General features: G+C 42.2%; 3 protein-coding genes and 1 long non-coding RNA gene across 8 annotated transcripts in view; 3 read left to right on the top strand and 1 right to left on the bottom strand.

Moving 5' to 3' along the window:
• LOC135499093 (uncharacterized) overlaps positions 1 to 19,122 on the top strand; it is a 109,852-nt gene extending 90,730 nt beyond the window's left edge. Inside the window, exons 4-6 of the long non-coding RNA XR_010449226.1 lie at positions 14,513 to 14,726; positions 15,074 to 15,148; positions 16,055 to 19,122. This is a non-coding gene — a long non-coding RNA (uncharacterized LOC135499093). The remainder of the gene's footprint in view (positions 1 to 14,512; positions 14,727 to 15,073; positions 15,149 to 16,054) is intronic.
• LOC135499085 (uncharacterized) overlaps positions 1 to 21,773 on the bottom strand; it is a 120,746-nt gene that overhangs the window by 81,550 nt on the left and 17,423 nt on the right. For 2 of the 4 annotated variants that reach the window (XM_064789723.1, XM_064789726.1), the window contains exon 5: positions 20,555 to 20,754. The exons of 1 other annotated variant lie outside the window; for it this stretch is intronic. The gene's annotated coding sequence lies outside the window, so the exon portion shown is untranslated. Of the gene's footprint in view, positions 1 to 20,554; positions 20,755 to 21,595; positions 21,744 to 21,773 lie in introns of those variants that run through there. One more of the 4 variants, XM_064789724.1, reaches the window with a different exon arrangement.
• Positions 648 to 3,016, top strand: LOC135498957 (serine protease 1-like). The gene is made up of 6 exons (XM_064789533.1): positions 648 to 776; positions 924 to 1,068; positions 1,376 to 1,539; positions 1,848 to 2,003; positions 2,342 to 2,475; positions 2,716 to 3,016. Exons 1-6 carry the CDS (start codon positions 710 to 712, stop codon positions 2,872 to 2,874), a joined length of 825 nt encoding a protein of 274 aa, XP_064645603.1. The 5' UTR covers positions 648 to 709; the 3' UTR covers positions 2,875 to 3,016.
• On the top strand, positions 3,422 to 9,637 carry LOC135499084 (uncharacterized). Of its 2 annotated transcripts, XR_010449223.1 has the most exons (8): positions 3,422 to 3,541; positions 4,172 to 4,315; positions 4,605 to 4,823; positions 4,919 to 5,083; positions 5,222 to 5,491; positions 5,609 to 5,792; positions 6,019 to 9,287; positions 9,334 to 9,637. XR_010449223.1 is itself a non-coding variant. In XM_064789722.1 (7 exons), exons 2-7 carry the CDS (start codon positions 4,225 to 4,227, stop codon positions 8,678 to 8,680), a joined length of 3,591 nt encoding a protein of 1,196 aa, XP_064645792.1. In that variant the 5' UTR covers positions 3,422 to 3,541; positions 4,172 to 4,224; the 3' UTR covers positions 8,681 to 9,637. The 2 variants fall into 2 exon arrangements, 1 of the variants encoding a protein (XP_064645792.1); XM_064789722.1 differs by having other exon boundaries at positions 6,019 to 9,637.

The raw sequence follows: 21,773 nt of genomic DNA, 5'->3' as shown, positions 1-21,773 counted from the left end.
TGGAACTAGGTAGTTGCCACCATCTTGAAAAGCAGTACCGCGGATGTAGATTAGGAAAGAATCTGCTGTGAGGCTATCGCATCACCACAAAGCCCGCGATACCCTACGCTGCGTTTGTAATTCTCCGTACAATCATCTTAAAATCCACTAGTAAGTGTCAAATATTATCTATAAAGATCATATTTTGTTTTTTATTAATAAAATAAACTGTTTTATGAGAGAAAGTGGCACTTTTTCGGCCTGAATAAGATTTACAGTCTGAACTGGCGACACAGTTAAAACGGGAATAAACCCTTTTTTGTGACTTTCCCGCCAACTTATCTCGTGGTCAATTGAGCATCAAAACTCGTCCCAATGGCATTGTCTTCTTCTTGCCGGGGATTAGTTGTCAGTCACATCCTAGGATTGAGGGTTTGAACCCAAGGACACTGTCAACTCTGGCCAATGCAGATTGGCGGTTAGTTGGCACAACCTAGGAATAAGGGTTTGAACCCCTGATGTGGATTTACCTATTCAGTAATCTTTCCAATGCTTGGCCTTCAGGCCTATAAGACGACGATGGGACCCAAAGCAGATGTTGATGTCAGTTATCAAAAACAAATATAGTTCCATTGTGGACGGACATGAGCACATAGGCATTAATCAATACAGACCGACGCTCTGTGTTTCCTCATGTTGCGCTATCTCTGAGGACATCATCATCGTGATTATGTCTTCGATTCTTCTCCTTGGCCTTTTTTTGGTCTTCGCAATATTTTGCGTGGAGGGGTTTGATGGTAAGTTACTTCATGCCGAGAATTTCGCAATTGCACTTAACAACCCCTTTGTCGCCAGCATCCTCTGAAGTACGCTGGTTGTGACTTTGTCTTCGAAAGACCGATTTGGATGACTGGCACATGATCTTAATTTTTTTTCAATTTTAGGGACTTTTCGCATCAAGCAGGGGAATCTTGCCAAGAGAGGGCAGTTCCCACACCAGGTGGCTCTGCTAAACCCGATCATATTCAAGTGTGGAGGCAGCCTCATCGACAGCACGACCATCGTCACAGCAGCTCACTGCTTCAAAGAGTAAGTCCGTCTGGAAAGGGAAAGCAATCCATCCAAGTTTGATGGATGGATATTTAGTTGAACCCAATCATAACTGTTTTAGAGTTGAGAAGTGCCACCATCTTCACAAAGAGTAAGTCCGTCTGGAAAGGGAGGGCAATCCATCCCAGTTTGATGGATGAATGTATGCGTCCAGCACGTTTGATTTGAAGCTTCAATCTGCCATGCTTTCATGTCAACCGGATTATGTTTACGGAAAACGTGCGTTTTCTGTCGACCAGTTATACTCCGTCGACAATAAGCCTGATAACCCTTTGATTAATTTCAGCGACAAAGACGCCTCCAGATGGCGGGTCATTGCCGGTGACACTGACCTCAGACGCATCGCGTACAGTTCCCGGGTGATAATCAAAGCGGACAACAGCCATATCTACAACATTACTAAAATCACCGTCCATCCTGGATACAAGCGCGGCGAAAGTTGGAGCTCAGGTAACACCAAACAGTTTGATCGAAACGCAGTGATAGAATTTACGGTAAAACTGGGACCTGTCAAATCGGCCAGGTGCTGTTGCCGCTGTCTTACACCAACATTGCTCCTGTCGTATTCATTGAAAGTGGCTTAAATTGCAAACCCAAGTATATTGGACGGCAAAATGCTGCTATTGGTGCTGAAGAGTGGCACAGGCTATTCGCCTGCTGGACAACAAAAATATGGTGAGTCTTGATTGGACAACTTGGTTGTGCTCATTACGACATAACCATCCCATTTTGGAGTTTCGGTCTCCCATTATTTTCAGGAAACGACATTGCTATTTTGAAGATTGATAGGCGGATTGACCCCATGATACCTGCAAGACCGGTGGCGCTACCTATGGACAAGGATGACAACTCCCCTGATGACACGCTGTGTGTGGCCTCGGGGTATGGTGCTACTGGAGGTGCATGGGATAAAGGTAGTTAATATTGAAAATGTTTCTCACCAACCAAGAATTACACTCCGGTCGCAGTGGATCGGCCTTGTCCTATGACACGGTACATTGATATTGAGGAAAGACAATCAGGATGACGAAATGGACTGCATAAAGGTTTAAGATGTATGAATATCAAAGGTAGATCGGAAACAATATTACTTGACAGAGGAAAACTATTTAATTTTGATTTTATTAAAGGGACTATGACTAGACTGGCAAATATTTGACCTATTTGTAACAGTCGATTACAGTGATTAGTGATGGTTGTGACATTGTCTTAGGAAATCATTAATGAATTACAGTCAACACTTCCTTTGCAGCTAATGGTCGGTATCTCTACTACACCCAAGTCATGACGGCTGACAGTAGCGTCTGCTATTATGCCTACAAGATGAAGTACCCAATAAGGGCCAACAATGTCTGCATCCTGGGAAGCCCAGGGAACATTTGCTCGGTGGGTAATTGTCGTCTGCTAATGATAGAAAGGATGAATATTTATTCTATGAGTAGGACACATTTTCATCCAAGGTTAGGACGAATTTTCACCCCACGACGTTGGGACATATTTTGTTCAAGGTTCGGTCAATCTTTCACCGTATTAGTTGGGATGCATTTCCATTTTAGAGTAGGTAGACGCCTTGTTCTTCACATCATGGTGCATAATCCCTTATTTCAGCCCTTATTTTAATTGCAGGGTGATTCGGGAGGGGGTATAATCTGTCCCCATGGCGACCAACAAGTCCTCGAAGGTATTGTGTCATGGGCCGCTACCTGTTCACAGGCAGTTGATGCGCCATCCGTCCTGACAAGGGTCAGTCATTTCCTGGACTGGATTGAGGAGAATAGAGCATAGAACTCACAATCAGCCACCGGAGGACAAAATCAAACATTATAATGTTTGTATAGGTGGAGTAGGCCCTGCTGCTGGTTGTGATTTTGTCCTCACATCTGTATCATCGATGCAGCAACAGATTGAAAATAAATGTACTGATTGACTGTCTTGGTTTTCTATGTTACATGTAGACGGCATTTCAACACGGGGCCGACGCACATCCCAAGTTCAGTGTACACATACGTCGGCAACAACAGTAAAATGCGTAGTTTCTTGTTAGCTGCCTATTGAGTAGTGCTCTAGGTTTCAGAAACTCCAAAAAACATTTCTTTGCCAAAACAACTGCTAAATCAGCACTGGCGTACTGTGAGAACCAAGAAATCAATGATCTTTTAGAAACTACGGTTAGGGCTTGGCCGCGCATGAATACAAACAAACTCCCCAATGAGACCATACACGTGTCATCGCATGAATATACATCCGGGACTTGCAAGCTGCAAATCGACGGCTGGGGCCAACTCCAAGCAATCCCAGAAAACGGCACCGTGGTCATGAAATCACGTTTTGCCACATCTCGGTCGAACAATTTTTGCCGATTCATTGACTGTTTTCTCGGTAATTAGACTAATTTATCGGCGCAAAAGAGCAGAACACGGGTTCATTTTCGTCCCTTAATACTATGGGATACGTAAGTAGTTATTTCTTTGCGTATATCTAAGAGAAAAGTGGTAAAAACGAGCCCGAATGGGAGAAATTTTTCTCGAATTGGGCCGCCATGTTTGGTAGACTGGTTGACTGGTCGTTGTACATTTGTGTACAAAATGTACTGTGTGACTTATGTGTTCTATTTGCCTGTTTTGGCGTTTAGGCATGTGTTGTTGTTGGCATGGTTGATGGCAGGGAGGATACTGTCAATAGAGCTTTGAGATGACTAAGACGTCAGGTAGTTTGCTGTCAACTTCGTGTCCATGAGATCATCAGATCATGATGAATGAGAGACGAATTCAAAAAGTTTGTTTTGGCGTTGACCCGATCGCCGTGTCTCGGGCATTGCCCAAACTCCGCTTGGGCCTTCTGATGTGTTCTGAGTGTGCGTATTTGACTTGTTTTGTCACTGATTTGGCTTGACTGCAGGATCCCTTACAAAACATTTTTATGTATTGTCAAGGGTTAGGGTTAGGGTTAGGGTTTATACTTTTTGTAAGGGATCCTGCAGTAGTGCCGCTGATTTGTCTTATTTGAAAAGGGCCTGTAGATCTCCTGGACTGTCGAACGTTGCATGCACCTACACGCCTGCAATAAAAACCATATTTTTCAGGTATTCCTAGACTGAGCAAAGATGAATTAGATTGAGCATGCCTGACTAGAATAATGGATGTCAAGATCATCGACACACATCAAGTGATGGACATATCAGGGGAGCCAGAAATGGAGACAGGTGTCCTCAACTTGTCAACTGAAGGTAAATGGTAACCTGTTTGAAAAAGTGGCTGAATATATTATCTACACTCCAGAATATGATGGTGAACACTTCTTAGTCTAAGAGGTCTGGCTGCAACAGTGGTCACAATTAAGATCCTTGTCCGAAACAATTCTTCTAGAGAAGAGTATTGTGAAACTGGACTGAATATATGCGTCATTTGGTCTCCCAAATGGATGTTTTGACATAAGCTCTCTTCAAGTTCACCACCGACCTTCACCAGTATTACACAGCGCCTCCCTCTAATCTGTAATTATCTCATTCACTTCAGGTGCCGTCGAAGGTCTCCTTTCTGCGGTAAATGCAACAGAGGAGCAGGTCATGATCGGTTATCTCGAGGATGGTCAGATCGTTATGAAAGCCAATGCGGCGCATGCGCTACCAAAAGATGGCGCCACGCATCAAGCGCAGTTGTGTACGACGGATGGCGGTGAATTGATGGTTGTGTTTTATTCGGATCAGGACGGCAATCTCTCTCTAGTCGAACCAGGTATGTATATTCATGCTGGCCAGATAACACGCTGAGACAATATACAAGTTCGACTTGAATTCTGGGTTTACAGGAGACGTTTCCTCTTCTTTCAGAAACCAGTAAAGCGTCCGGTTCCGATGGCCAACTGGTGAAGGTCCAGTACGGGGCGGTTGGCACGGATGATTACAACCTTCAGAGCTTCTACATGCCGATGGACGAGCTGGCTCAGGCAGGGGTTAATCTCATGTCTGGCGATCTCCCAAGGGTCTCATCAAATGGTAGGTACTACAATCAAAATGCTAATCAATCCTTTTGCTGGCAATTGTCAATCACACCTGACGTCACTGGCCAAGTCATCTAAACCTAGCTCCTTATTACCATAATATTAGTCTAATTTCCCCGTATTTTCTATTCAGACGGGAACGTCCTGGCCTCACTCATCGAATCCGGCGCTGCCGTCCCTATCCAACCGGTCGGCATGAAGAACGAAACGAACAAAGACGCTCACCTCGTCCAAACTGAAGATGGCTATCAGTGTTCCGCTTGTCCGGTAAAAACTCGCCGGTTACCTGATGCGCGGTGTCACATCCGGACACACACGGGCGAGAAGCCGTATGAATGCAACCAGTGCAAGAAACGGTTCGCGCGGGCGGATTACCTGACTCATCACCTCCGCACCCACACAGGTAAATATTCCTTGAGAGCTTAAAACCCTTAAACTGCAGAATATTGATTGTACTTTTGGATTGTTCTTTTGACATTTTCTCATAAAAATTTAAGACAATTCAAATTTCTTATTTCAGGTCAAAAACCGTACCAGTGTCGAGAGTGTCAGCGTTCCTTCGCCTGTAAGGTCAACATGAACCGTCACATCCAGCTTCACACCCAGGAGAAACCGTATAGCTGCGCCGTGTGTGGTGCCCGGTTCGCCCGCAAATTCTACCTGTCGAATCATATGAACCTGCATCTTAAGATTAAGCCGTATAGGTATGTCTTTACTCGGGCTTGGTGTGAGATGGGCAAATGTACAGTAAACCAGAAAACTTAGGAAGACGTTTTGTTTATTTGTGGGTTTGTGATTAATATCATTTTTGATACTGAAACCGAAAATCACGAAAATACTGGATTATAACGACTAACACAGGCCCCGAAATTGGCTTTTGTTCTGACGGTTCATTATCTTGTTTTAAAATGATTATTTTTCTGATTGCAGATGCATCCTGTGCAAACATAAGTTCAACCAGTTGTCATCACTTCAAGGTCACGTTGCACGTCACCGCCATGATAAGAGATATTCATGCAGTCTGTGTGCGCAGAAGTTCTATCGTAACGCCGGCCTCGCAAAGCATATGAAACTTCACACGGACGTCCGCAGGTATATCTTCTGTCCCAAGTGCGGGAAATCAAGTGTGACCGAGAGCTCCGCCAAGCGTCATTTGGCAAAATGCCAAGGCGATATTCATTTCTGTAAACATTGTCAGAAAAACTTTGAGAATTTGGAATCGTATCAAGCTCATATTGATGCGCTGATTGCTGAATGTAAGAAGACAGATACGGGCGATGGGCCGGCGATGTTGTTGGATGATATCGCAAGTGATGATTTTACCGATGACGAAGATGTTGAGAATGATCAGAATAACGATGGCGGCGGAGAAGCTGAGACAGTCGAGATGTCTAATTTCGTCGGGAAGGTCATGGCTATGAGTGATATCGTTGAGAAAACGGTTCCGGAGAGTGAAACGCATTTTGTGCCAAATTCGAAATTTGGCGGGAAAGTTTTGGATGATGATTCAGTCGATAGGGAAAATATGGAGAATGGTTTGAGTGATGTCATTCAGGAGTCGAATTCTATCGGGAAGATGATGGCGTTGAGTGATATTAGTCGTGATGTGGGGATCATGCCGGGTGGTGATGGGGCTGATACGAACTTGGTAAGCGAGTTGGACCATGTTGGACAGACTGTTTCTAGCGTTCAAAACGACTCGAATAATCGCTTGTATGATTTCGTCCATTCCGTTCTGGGCGTGGAGTCATCGTCACTTCTCATTGACGCCGATGGTACCCAACACATAGTCATAGAAATGCAGCCGTCGTCTGACTCAGTCAGGGAGCAGACAGATATGATAGATGAAAACAAACTGGTGGAAAGTGCACACCACAACGACCATCAGTTTGCCGTTGTGGCAAAAAATGGACCTGACGGGCTTTGTATTGATGAAAAACCAAACAAAACTGAAAAACCCAGACATAAATGTTACGTGTGCGAGAAAACGTACAGTCGGCGGGATAATTTACTGTGTCACATGCGGATACACAACGGCGTGAAACCGCACAAATGTCCGCAGTGTGCGGTGACGTTCGTTCATAAGGGGAACTTGAATAAACATTTAAAGACGCATTCCACCGATCGGCCGTACGTGTGCGAGGTTTGCTTCAAAGCGTTTGCTCGGCCTACGTATCTGAAGCATCATCGGCGGATACATACAGGAGAGAAGCCACACCAGTGTGACGTCTGCCTGAAAGAGTTTCGTCTGGCGTCGGTTTTGAGTAAACATTCATTGATTCATAAAAACATACGCGCTCACGCTTGCGGGGAATGTGGAAAGCGGTTCCGAACTAAAGCCAACCGTCGCATCCATGAAGAAAAACAACATTCCAAGGATGTGACCTTTTTGTGCTCGACTTGTAAGAAGCACTGTTCGACGAAAGAGGAGTTGGTGAATCATTGTCATGAGCGTCACAAGATGGCGCTGCCAGCACCTGGGGAAGACCCGATGAAGTTTGTGATCGCATCTGATCATGGTAAGGTCGTTCTGAAGCAGACGACGAAAGCTTGTACGCCGGGGTTGGACGCTCTGTTGAGTAATTTGGACGCTGGATTCAGCTCGGAGGATGAAGACGCTATTAGATTGAATGCTGTTGGCGTACCGGATACGGTTGTGTTACCTCACGAGGAGGGAGGCAAGAAGAGTAAGAGAAGTGGTACGAGGTCCAAGGGGGGAGAAAAGGGGTCATTGATGGGGAGGGATGTCGGAGAGAGCGATTGTTCACTGATCGGAAGTAAGAAGACTTATAAGATGGTTATAGGTGATGATGGGAATATGGGGTTTGATGACACAGGGGATGTTGTGGGGGCTGGGTATGTGGAGAGTTGCTCAAGTTCTGGGAAGAGCTGGTCTGCGGGAATTACTCACGAAAAGGAAAGTTGCTCTGAGGGAAAGGGCACTAAGGACAAGGGTCAAGACGGTGAGGCTATTGGGAGGGTGACTCTGACTAAAAGGAAGCATCGGGGCAAAGTTTTCACTGAACTGGGCGGTGAATCGGATGAGGATTCTGCGCGATTGGATGGCGAAAGAGCCAGCATCGATGCCGCGTCTAAAAGTCCTGTTGGAATGAGCGGCAAGAGAATGAAGTTGATTAAACTTAGCGAAGCTAGCCCTAGGACATCAACGTCTGCTCCTGCTGATTACGTGTATGTGAGTGACAATAAGGCATGTGTGTCTGCTGCAAATTCTAATGTGTCGTCTGGCGGCAGAAATGATAATGTGGACGACGTTGCAGAAATCCTTGCGCAGATTTCCGAAATTCCTGTTTTGGCGGCACCCACCGTGACCGAGTCTGTCTGCGTTTCAACTGTTGATTGTGCTGTCGCTTCACATTCTGACACTGATCAAACTATTCTACAGGGCGCTCCGGCGAACCTTGTCTACACATGTGATTTAGGGACTTCAGAAACTATGTCAGTGCCACCTGTTGGTGATCCTGGTGTCGCTGTGGTGCAGGAGGTAGAGGATGGGGCCTACGCTGTCGTCCAGGGAAACGGAGAATATGTCTTGATAGATTTTTCAGATGAGGTGTCAGTCACCGCTTCCTAAGTGTAGTGTTTCCTCTCTAATAAGGACAACCTCTCTATTTAGGACACGAGTAGTGGTAGTTTCCATTCAAGGAAACCTCTTTATTAAGGACAGCACTTGTCAGTCCTGAGGGTGTCCTTTGGGGACATTTCATCGTGCCAATTTGCCTGAACATCGACGTCCTTATTAACAGACATTGTCACATGCACCTGAAAACTCATAATTTTAGGATGAAAAGTATCAAATTAGGCCATTTAGGATGAGATTTGGTCATTTAAGGTGTCAAAAAACGCTTCAGGGAGTCAAATTACCCCTTAAAAAAAAAAAAAAAAAATTTTTTTTTTTTCTATTTTGGGGACATTTTTTCAGGGCCTAATTTGGGGACATGCCAAATTTCCTACACCGTATAGCGGTGTGAAAATGATGTAATCGAAAGGCCTGAGCGTGACATGGCCGACCATCTTCTCCTTGGGAGATGCATGTTGAAAAGTCCTCTCTATAGCATAGGCCTGTGATGTCGAGTGTAAACACGCTCTCCATGGTATTTGACGTTGTGACAGGAAGACTGATCTGGGCATGCGAGGTGATTCCTGTAGCTGTGACAGGAAGACTGATCTGGGCATGTGAGGTGATTCCTGTAGCTGTGATAGGAAGACTGATCATGGGCATGTGAGGTGATTCCTGTAGCTGTGACAGGAAGACTGATCTGGGCATGTGAGGTGATTCCTGTAGCTGTGATAGGAAGACTGATCATGGGCATGTGAGGTGATTCCTGTAGCTGTGACAGGAAGACTGATCTGGGCATGTGAGGTGATTCCTGTAGCTGTGACAGGAAGACTGATCTGGGCATGTGAGGTGATTCCTGTAGCTGTGACAGGAAGACTGACCTGGGCATGTGAGGTGATTCCTCTAGCTGGAGAACAGCTCGTTGTATAATGATATGATGAATTCATGTTGAAATAAATTCCAGTAATTGAACCATCTCTTGCTTTGATTATGTAACTGCTAAGGGTTAGATCAGGGGGGGGGGGGGGGTTAGAGCAGGGGGGGGGTTCGAGTATGCAGTGGTGTCTGCAAGTTTTTGTTGCAACACGAAAAAACATGATTACTGATTGTTCCTTTGTCATGCTTTTTCCTGATTGCTTATAGTCGTAGTTCCACCTATCATAAAACCATGGCGCACTTACACCTATCAGTGGTGTTAGATAATGGTTAATAGCCCCGGCGACAGGTGCGCTGTAGGTAGGGAGCTCTCCTGTGTTTCCCGTTGGAGGGGAATTTCGCAGGCAACTACACCGCGCCATCTGTCGCCGGATCTGAGAACTTGCAATTGCCGTGTCTATTCAGATTCCACCTACCAAAAAACCCGTGTTGAACACGGGTCTCAATTAGCCCCCGATTAGCCCCATCGAGCTCGATGGGGCTAATAGACACGGGGATTTGACACACGGGTCTATTTAGACTCGTCAATTCATAGGTGTAAGCGCAAATGACACGGGGATTCGACAGGTGGAAGTACGACTAGTAGCTTGAATGAACCAAATCACGGCGAAGTCTGATTGTATTCAAATCACGACCAAAAACGGGATACTATCGGCGTTTCAATACGGTTGCCAGGTCATCCGGTCCTGTTCGGATTCATTGTGACCGTCTCATTTTGCTCCCGGTGTTGGTGAGACGTTTGTGCCATGCAGGTCGTCTTCGGTCTGATTGTGACAGCCGTATCATCCCTGTTGTAGCTAATCAGTGGGACAGCTGCGACCGGTCTAATCTTTTCGTGACAGTCTCGTCTCTCAACTGGTCAGCAACATAGAGATTGCAAGGGCGCGGTTCTCCTGGTTGAGACTCCTTCCCTCACGCCATATTGATACACCGATGAGCTATGAGGTCCGATCAGGTCTGGTTGTGACTGTCTCTTCTCTATCCCCATCTTGATACACGGATGAGTTAAAGGGGACTATAGGCAGGAGCAGAGGGGCTAATTTGGCCATCTTAAGGTGACTAGTATACACAATAAGGGCCCTGGGTCATGTAAGGTTCAGCACTAAATATTTTCGTCGTACAAGCGTGAATAATTTCGACGTTCTGTGAGATGTGAGAGAATCCTATTGGCGACTTCGTGTAACTTTATCTTGCCTGCCTAGCTGCTGCCAATATTGTCCCTTTAAGGTCCGATTTGATCTGGTTGTGACTGTCTCATCTTTCTCACCATCTTGGTGAGATCATGCGCTGCAAGATCCTAATCGGTCTGATTGTGACTGGCTCATCCCTCTAACTGTGTGTCAGCTACACGTTGGGAGAGCCAGAACCGATTTGGTCTTATTTTGACAACCTCATCTCTCTCGAATTGTTCAGCAACACTACATAGATGCCAGCGCCAGTTTTTCTCGGTTATAACTGTCTCATCCCCCTCACGATATTGCCACAGACACAGGTGCAATTCGTTCTGGTTGTGACTGTCTCAACTTTCTTTAACGGCGGTCACATTTCCCCCAACAAATCAGGTCAATAAAAAGTGATTGCGACACCATTCAATCGTGCCGTCACACCCTGGTCAACTGGTTACCAAACCATGTTCGTTACAAGCAGAAACCCGGGTCATTCCCTGATAGGTCAATGCCATGGTGGGAGGCCACGTGATGTGACGTCAGTCTGAGGCCATTCCTCTCGAGCTCGCCAAGGTGGTCGGAAGCTAAATCTCGATTTTCTTCTAAATTTCGCACAGAATTGCAGATATTCTGGTAAGTTCAATGAAAAACATTCTATTTTGTTAGAGTAAAGTACAGAGAGCATCAATCTTGATTTCCTTTGATTAATTTATGGCAAAATGTCCTCCAAACTATTGTAGCCTACCTCCCGCCATGAAGATTGAGGCCATTTTATTTTCTTGGACAACACGTGCTGTCCAGAACTTCGTCGGTATTTTCCCTCCCCTCAATGGTCGAACTCAATGATAGCTTGTGTACCGAATGTATTTTGCAACATGCTGCACTTTGGAGATTTTGTGCAAGGAAAAAAAATTTCAGTCTCACTGCCTCGCGGGCCACAAGCTATTAGGGAGTTTTCGCAAATCCCCGAAACGCCCACGCGAACGCCGACCCCATTGTTCAACCTCCCGATTACGATGTCGAGCAATGGGATAGGCGTTCGTGTTCGAGTTTCGGGAGATTTGCGAAAACTCCCTAATTTACCCACTTTGACCCGGTGTAAAAGAAATGCAAGTCCCCCCGTAATCGAAGTCCGGTCCTTTTGTTATAGTGAATAGAGTCGCCGAGTTCCTTTGTTGACGACTATGTAGCTAACCCTAACCAAACAATTAACCACATTCGTTGACAATACACGGCTATTGTATCGGGTCCTGCATTCCTAGGATGTCCATTCCTTTAACATTGGTCTCCAAACCATCAAGATTATCAGTGATGTTGGTTTGACTTTGCCAGCTGGTTATTTACCATAACAATCAACATAACCCATAAGCTCGCACCCAGGAGGAAGGTGAATGGAATAGAACACTGGTTGGTATGATAGAATTATGCCATCGCCTGTGAACGAGATCCATTGTTGATGTGGCCTCGCGAAAAGGAAATGGGTGCCATTAGTCCATAACAAGTGATGTACATTTCATTTAGTTTCCACCTGAGGGCGAGCTTGTGGGTAATTGTTGATTCATGTATTCTGGTGATATGTTGGTTTGACTCTGCCAGCTGGTTATCCACACCTTCGAGGGTCTGTTTGTGGAGTCTCCAGTTATTTTGCCTGAACCAGTTTCATATCTGCTCATATATATCATTAGATATTCCAGCTGGCAGAGGGAAAATTACAAGTAATTTCAAATTGATTGAATCTCAACAAAATTTTGTGTGCACTTTCCTGACAGTAACACAAGTATATCCTGGAAATTTCAGCTCAAAATCCCAAGTCGTTCATGATATTTTGATGTATTTGCAAACCTGAAGACCCCAGAGTCACTATGGATATTCCAGCTGGCAGAGGGAAAATTACAAGTAATTTCAAATTGATTGAATCTCAACAAAATTTTGTGTGCAACTTCCTGACAGTAACACAAATATATCCTGCAAATTTCAACTCAAAATTCCAAGTCATTCATGATATTTTGATGTATTTCCAAACCTGAAGACCCTAAAGTAACTATGGGTATTCCAGCTGGCAGAGGGAAAATTACATATAATTTCAAACTGATTGAATCTCAAGAAAATTATGTGTGCAACTTCCTGACGGTAACACAAATATATCCTGCAAATTTCAACTCAAAATCCCAAGTCATTCATGATATTTTGATGTATTTGCAAACCTGATGACCCTAAAGTAACTATGGATATTCCAGCTGGCAGAGGGAAAATTACAAATAATTTCAAACTGATTGAATCTCAACAAAATTATGTGTGCAACTTCCTGACAGTAACACAAATATATCCTGCAAATTTCAACTCGAAATCCCAAGTCATTCATGATATGTTGATGTATTTCCAAACCTTATGACCCTAAAGTAACTATGGATATTCCAGCTGGCAGAGGGAAAATTACAAATAATTTCAAACTGATTGAATCTCAACAAAATTATTTGTACAACTTCCTGACATTAACACAAATATATCTTGCAAATTTCAGCTCAAAATCATAAGTCGTTCATGATATTTTGATGTATTTGAAAACCTGAAGACCCTAGAGTCACTATGGATATTCCAGCTGGCAGAGGGAAAATTACAAGTAATTTCAAATTGATTGAATATCAACAAAATTTTGTGTACAACTTCCTGACAGTAACACAAATATATCCTGCAAATTTCGCAAGTTGTACACAAAATTTAGTTGAGTTTCAATCACTTTGAAATTACTTGTAATTTTCCCTCTGCCAGCTGGAATATCCTTAGTGACCCTGGGGTCTTCAGGTTTGGAAATACATCAAAATATCATGAACGACTTATGATTTTGAGTTGAAATTTGCAGGATATATTTGTGTTACTGTCAGGAAGTTGCACACATAATTTTGTTGAGATTCAATCAGTTTGAAATTATTTGTAATTTTCCCTCTGCCAGCTGGAATATCCTAGGTGACTCTGGGGTCTTCAGGTTTGGAAATACATCAAAATATCATGAACGACTCGGGATTTTGAATTGAAATTTGCAGGATATATTTGTGTTACTGTCAGGAAAGTGCACACAAAATTTTGTGGAGATTCAATCAATTTGAAATTACTTGTAATTTTCCCTCTGCCAGCTGGAATATCCATAGGGACTCGGGGTCTTCAGGTTTGGAAATACATCAAAATATCATGAACGAGTTATGATTTTGAGCTGAAATTTTCAGGATATACTTGTGTAACTGTCAGGAAAATGCACACAAAATTCAGTTGAGATACAATCAATTTGAAATTACTTGTAATTTTCCCTCTGCCAGCTGGAATATCCATAGTGACTCTGGGGTCTTCAGGTTTGGAAATACATCAAAATATCATGAACAACTTGGGATTTTGAGGTGAAATTTGCAGGATATATTTGTGTTACTGTCAGAAAAGTGCACACAAAATTTTGTGGAGATTCAATCAATTTGAAATTACTTGTAATTTTCCCTCTGTCAGCTGGAATATCCATAGTGGCTTCATGTTGTAGCTCCCGACTTGGTGTGGTTGCAAGGTCGGAATGTTAAGAAGGATGGAAGAAATATATTAGCCATCGGATCTACCCTGACCCTCCCGTGATACGAATAAAATCTCTGTTCTGTTGCAGGATGAGTTGGTTTTGGGAGGTCTTGGTCGCTGATAACGAAGAATATCGAGAACAAAGATTGGTCTTCTCATATTTTGAAACCTTTTTCGATTTTTATCATTTTAGCTTTGGCCACATAACTTTCCTTGATCTATGATATGAGATGACGGTCGAGGTGTCCATGGTGGTAAGAGATGACAGTCGGTGGTCCATGATGCCAGGAGTTGAAAGGTTCTGTCCAGAAATCCCTCGGTGATCTCAATCCTAGCTAGGCGATGGACCATAATCAGCAGTCTGACCAACAATGTTCAATACAAGGCCACAATTCCATAATTGCACGGTGAGTAAACATTTAAAGTTGCAAATATAAAGCAATTTGCATTGGCGGCTTCGCACATCATATTGCCTGCAAACGTTAGAATATTGGTGCGAGGATAGAAACCCCATCAAAGGATTAATTCAATTGCAAGGCAGACATTGCTTCCCTGAAGGTCGTGACGGCACTTAGCCGAATTCATAGCAAGTGTAGATATTTGATGATTAATCAAAACATAGTGACCTATCCTGGGATAGAAATCGCCAGGTTGCCAGCTTCATGCGACACTGTCGGAAACACTGACAGTGTCTGTGTTTCATTGTGATGTCCACTTGCAAAATTCTCAAAATGGTTTTATCTTTATTTTCCAGGTGGGATGTCATACACACGAAGCGGCTGGACTCCACAGGGAATCAAATGATACAGCGGATACAATACTACACACGGTAAGTTGACTTGCGCAACTCGAAACTTGCTTTGATACCGGCAGAAACATGCCCACCACAATGACTGGTGGAAGAATACAAATGATGTGACCTTATCACAATCAACATTACCCTCAAGCTCGCCCTCAGGTGGCAGCTCTATGAAATGTACAGCGCTTGGTATGGAATCATTGCTGTGGATGCCCTGGACACCAGGGCACATCAACAAAGGAACTCGTGTACAGGCAGATGGCAGAATTCGATCGCGCGTAGTGTTGTACATTTCGTAGAGCTTCCGCCTTGGTACGAGCTTGTGAGTTATGTTGATTATTATGGTCAAATCCGTGTGTTGTCGTCTTTGATAATCTCACCACCTTGCGATTTTAATGACCCTCTTCCCAATGAGTGCGCTGATGAAAAAGCGGCTTCTGATGACGCAGCCGGAAATATCCTCATTTGAAAGCCTTCTCCTTCTCCACACATGATACCTTCTTTTTACTCCTCTGACTGTAAGTTACTGATGGAAAATGACCCTCTTTAGATAAAGCCAGCAGTAAATTAGAGGAAGTATTCATCTGAAGACTTGCCTTAGCTATGACAAGCCAATGTAAGGCATTAAACTTGGCTTCTCTAATGCATTTCCATTACCCTCATTGTAATGTCTGTCCATTGGAACAAGGGGCTTTGACCATCTTTTTGTTGGAGCCATCTCAACTGCTCCCCACTTTGATCTGCCTTTGGCCACACCTTAGCTATTTAGGTCTTTCCAATCCTGGTCCCAAGGGCGGCTGTGCCCAACTCAGCCTCGATCGTATCAGAGTCTTATTTAGCTTGTTCGCGACCAAATCCTCCAACCCTGACAAGTTCCTTTGTTTTGTTGTTAATAAGTTTGCAAAATTCTCAAACTTCCGTGATTTTGTTTTCCAGGTGATATTACGTGCACACCACGTGCCAATGACGTCATCAAGTCACGTGATCTATAGGAGAGGACGACGTATCGGCAAAGGAGGGAACGTTTATGGAAAATGTTCTCGCCAAACAACATGTGGAAAGTTTAAGGCAAGACCAATACTTTGTAAAACTGAATGTCGAAAACTAGTTACACTTGTCAAAGTTTCAGCTGAAATTAGTTCAAATTGAGTTATATTAGCTTTATTTGACACTTAGTACTAGATTGACAAGAACAGGACAAGTGTAACTAGATACTAGAGAGGTTTCGCATTGCTGTGATTTACGTTTCAGTTCACGTTTTGAAAATTAAAATCTGAAATAACAGTTTTGTGGTGTAAGTCAAAGGCATGGCATATTAGCCCCTTCTTTTTTGAGAAATCACAAGAACGTGCACGTGCGTCACAGACGCTTTGAATACGTAAACGTACGGAAAACGTAAGATTGCGAAACCTCTCTTTGCCCTGTTGCCCAATGCTAGAACCTGACATGGTACCTGAACTTGGGAAATTCCGTTTGAGGGAATCGGAAAACCAGAAATAAGAAAGAACTTTGTCAGTAGAAATGTAATAATCTTTGGGTCTTTGCTTTATTACCAGAATACTCTACGTATCAGGTGGAAATTGTAAGAAATTGAGAAGAGTTTTATTGGTTAATTATGGGGGCAATCTTTCAAGCTACATGTGATCAGGTTCATGCACAGGGCTACAGTGTTGGCCATTGGTGAAACAATTGTTCCATCACAGGTGTATCTTCATCAAGGTGAAAGTACATTTAGTCACTTGGGGAATTAGTCCTACCCTATTGTCCAGTGAGTGTTCAGTTAGAGATGCAATGCCTTCATAATACGATTGTAAAAACAACGCAGACTATTTGAACATGGTCTCAGCTCAATCAGCCAATCATACGCCTTTTTTACAGACTCTTGTGGAAGAAATATCAAGTTTAAAAGAACTGTCCATCCCAGCAAACTTTCTTGGCTCAAGCAGGCCACTTTTATATATCATTTCACGAAAGTGTCCTGTTTAAAAACGGGCAAAAAATACTTTTGCGAAAAAAAAGATAAAAAAAGGTTCACGTTGGATTCGATCCATCGATCTCCTGCATTAGAGTCCAACGCTCTTACCACTACTCCATAAAACCACCCACTGGAAAGGGCCGGCAATGTGAGAGTCAGTGAAAACATGTGCTCAGACCTTCATCATTGAGTTATGTCACGATCATTCAATTGAGTATACAAGTTCCGGGACTCTTTGTCCAAATTGTGTGGATTTCACGTCACTGCCAAAGACCCTTTGATGGGGCCATTGTGGTCCCTTAATCTGTATATTCCATTGAATGAGACAATAGGGCCTACTGTTGCTGGGAGATGTGTCCAATAATTTTTCTGCGTTACTGTGTTTGCTGGGAGTTTGGTATCACAAGCTTGTGATATATCAATACAAGTACAGGGTGTTAATCAAAACAAGTTACAGTCTTGAGGCCTAATAGCCGTTGTTCTAAATAACTTGGCCAATTTGATTTATACCATCAACAAATAGAATCTCTCAGAATGTGTTGCATACTAACTGAAGTTTAATCTATCCAGTTCATGTACTTCTTACACAACTGGAATTCAAAATGTTTTAATTAACACCCTGTATACTTGATGAAAATATCACGTATAAGTTCCAATTCAAAGCCGTGGCAGTTGTAGTTTGACTTGCGACGGGGATTTCAAAAAGTATTTTTTGTCTATAAAAACATTATCATAGTCTCGAACTACACCTTCCATCATGGACCACACTGGCTCCTTAAGTCTGGTGTCCTCGAAAACCCTCATTCAGCCCCACTTTCCATTTGGGGAAAACATTCAATCAGAAATGGAAAACATTTGTGACACCACCGTATATGTGTATTTATGTTAAGATGTCGGACATTCCGTTGTGATCAAAAGTAGAAATTAGTTTATCAACAACATCATTAAACTGCTGCAGTACGAAGTTGTTTCTTAAGAATATCAATTAAGAAAACAAAGCCCCTATAAACTAAAAGTAACACGTATTCACCCATTCTGAATTACATAAACAAGAATTGCCCTCTTAGTCCCAAAAAGCTGATTGGTTCATTTCCAATGAGCAAGCGGCAAGAAGAATTCGACACTTTCGATAAAGAGGGATCCATAATTTATCATTTCTTTTAAAAAGTATAAGCAATAACCTGCTCAGTGTCAGGAGCATTCAGATTTTGATGTTGAGTTCTGAAATAACTAATTGGTACACCCAAGAATTGTCTGTATAATAACAGACACATTTCAATCGTTTGGGTAAATTAATCTATGTCATTAAAGAAACATCAACATTCAAAATGTTTAAAAGGAATTATCAGGGCATTAAGATATCATTATCAATCGCCCTTTTCTAAAAACCATACTACCAATCCAGACCTTAGATCCAAATCAAAATGAAATGTATGGAAATCCATCCCCTTCCAGACTGTTCAAGATATTCTAAAGAAACAATTAACTGACAGCAATACTCTGTACAACAGATTAAGATTTAGGCCTTAATTACCGGTACTTGATTCAGACTGTGTAAAAATACTTTAATCTCACGCATATAAGACCATCTAATGAACTTTAACGAAGGAATGATTGCGGCTGCGGGATATCCTTTGACCTCCGCAGCAGTAGCGTAAACTGTAAGACTTCACAAGCACTAAAGCTGTCTTATCACTTTCTATTTGCTAAGTGGATTTCAGGGTTGTGTTTCAATTCACGAAAATGGTCTTATATTTGTGGTTTTTACAGTATTTCGCCTTCTTTGCGTGTACTGTGAAATGGTTAGTAGTTATTTAAATAAAACTTTTGTTTAAAATTGACGTGTTTTTGGTTCCTTCGACTTCAACTCAATCCTTTTATTTGAAACATGGAAAATAGTTGTCAGTTCAGAGTTTACTAGTTATATCTGCAGTTTTGTTTCAAACAATTTATTAATCTTTAGCCTCAGCACGGTTTGCAAACAGCAAACTTTATTCCATGAATCTTTAATGCAGTTATTGACAGTCTTTCGAACATGCAGATTACCGGTAACTAGTAACTTATTCTGAGCTGAAGAACTATCTACACTCTTAGAAATAAAGGTTTTCATGATTTTCTGTGGGCACGAATCTTTCTATTCTCCAGAAAACCTTAGAGATTTCCAAGGTTCTCAGGAAAGTGGAAAAGGTTCCTTGGCTTAAAATGATCTAAAATCCTTCTTGGTGCTTTTCTGTCTGATAGAAAACCGGAAGGGGTTTGTTATACGTGCTGCCTTAAAAAACCTTTAATTCTAAGAGTGGATCCAGGAGTGTATATGGCATGTTGTCCATTGTAAACTTCAATTGTTGTTGTTGTGTTGAATGTTTATCTTTATGCTCGGCCATTAATACATTTTTCTTCAAAGCTTGTTTTATGTGCAGCATTGAGTTTGTGAGCAAAGTTACCAGATATCGTTGGTTAATTTGCTGAACAACTTGTTTTTCACCATTTTGTTTAGCGTGAACTATTTATGTGTGGCAGAATTATTCATGTTTGATGCTATTTCTGTTCAATTGCTGGTAAAATGTCAAAAAGGGACTTTGAAACTGTTCAAATAGGCTTGCCTATTCCGAGACGAACAGATCATTTCATAGTTTCTCCTTAGACGTTTTCACCAGCAATTGTACACATCAAACTTGCACTCTTTTGCTCAACTCATAAATACTTTACACTATTCACTTGGTATTACACAAGTTGTTCAGTAAACTGATCAAAGAACTCTGACAACATCGCTCACTAAACTTCAATTGGCACATAATGTTAGCCTTGAAGACGAATAATGTATTGATAGTTGAACAATAAGATAACAATTCAACTCAATAACAATAACAATTGAACTTTGCAAAGGATTACAAGCCTTATACACTCCTGGATCAACGGATTTTGCCCAAAAAAAGGGGGACCCTCAGAATATAGGCTATCTCCAAAAACGTCAAAAAAAAACTCGAGCGTGACCTCGCTCCGTAACTTTGCAGAGGAAAAAAGTTACGAGGGGAGGTCACGCACAATTTATTTTTCGAGTTTTGTGGACTTAGCGTATTTTTCAAGAATTTTTAAAGGAAAAAAGGATGACTCAGCGATTTTGTACTTAGCGTATTTTTCAAAAAAAAACCATGGAAAAGTTACGGAGCGGAGTCACGCTCGATTATTTTTTAGCCTGCTGTGGACTTAGTACAATTTTGAAGAAAAAACACAGGAGAGAAGATTCAGGAGAACTTTGTTCAGGAGACAATCATAAAATCCAAGAAGAAAACAGATTGAATCATTGGTTTATTGATTCATTACTGTTTGGAAAGGATGTTTAGAGATTATTGAGAGACATATCCAAAGACAAATAAGAAGAAAATCAAAAAAGATTTTTTGATATTTGTTAGTGCGCTAACTAACCTCGTAACCTGGGGGGAAAGAAGGAAGATATAATATAAATTATAACGTTTATTATTTCACTTTGAAAACATACAGAAGAAAGAAGAAGGTTACAGACAAAAAGGAAATATAAAGTCGGATTCGAATGGCATTCGTGTCAATTAAGGCTTTCATCATGGCGTTTGTCTTGACATGTAGTAGTCATACGTAAGGCTTTCATCATGGCGTTGGTTTGTACAATTCGAACATGAAGGACCTGCAAATATACAAAATAAAACGAGAGATCAAAATACGGTAGCATTGGTAAGACGGTACTACACCTGAACAAATCAAGTCTGAAGGCATCTGTATTTGCCGCGTTGCCTACAAAAAAGACTAGAGGAAAATCAACATCACTATTTTCGGACAATCTACTCGAAGTAGAAATAATTCAGATTCAGATTTATTTTGAGAAACTACACTCATTTCATTATATTATCCAGGTGCCTGTGCAATCTGTCAACATTGAAGTGATTTCAGAATGACCGAATTCCATCAGGAAAACACGGATTCGTGACAGCGCTGAATCAAACACGTCTCTAATACACGCCGTATAACTTCTGTACAAATATAAAAATGGAAGTGCGTTATTGTGTACAAAACATTGGAAGGCCTCCAAAAACCACAATAAAAACAAAATGGTCCGGATATGATCTGGTTGGCCTTTTATTCAATGCTGGTCTATGGTTATGTAATCCATGTCGAACACCTCAACCTAAGAATTTGTCTCAAACCTCATTCATGGGTGAAAATCTTTTCCAAGGGCAGATTTAGACTTTCAATCAGCACGGTACCCAAGAATAATTATCAACATGACCCACAAGCTCGCCCTCACTGACTTTCAACAATTCCCTCCACCAAAAACTTGGGACAATTTTCTTTCGAATGAGGTTGGACATGTACAAATACCATGCCACACAACACACGAAAATTACCAATCTTCAAACCCAAAATATGTGAACTCAGTCGACTTTTGAAACTATTTAAACAACTGAATGTGATACTTGTGTTGTAAACTAAAATTTTGGTTGGAAATTTAGAGTCTAATATGTTCTTACCGTGATTATTTTCGGTTTTTGTGGGAGCAAGTTGTGAAAATATGTTTGGACAACATGGCGGCTGGACTGAAGACAGGCGAAGCCAGGCGCATGCGCGCCACGTCAAAGCCAACTGCCAATCTTGACACCAGAGGAGCTGATTGCGTTCCTTAAAAGGTACAGGGTGATTCTTAAAGCA

Source organism: Lineus longissimus, chromosome 14 (assembly GCF_910592395.1).
Source record: "Lineus longissimus chromosome 14, tnLinLong1.2, whole genome shotgun sequence".
Lineage (NCBI taxonomy): Eukaryota > Metazoa > Nemertea > Pilidiophora > Heteronemertea > Lineidae > Lineus > Lineus longissimus.
The sequence above is the reverse complement of the archived record's forward strand: the minus strand, read 5'-3'. Positions and strand labels throughout refer to the sequence as shown.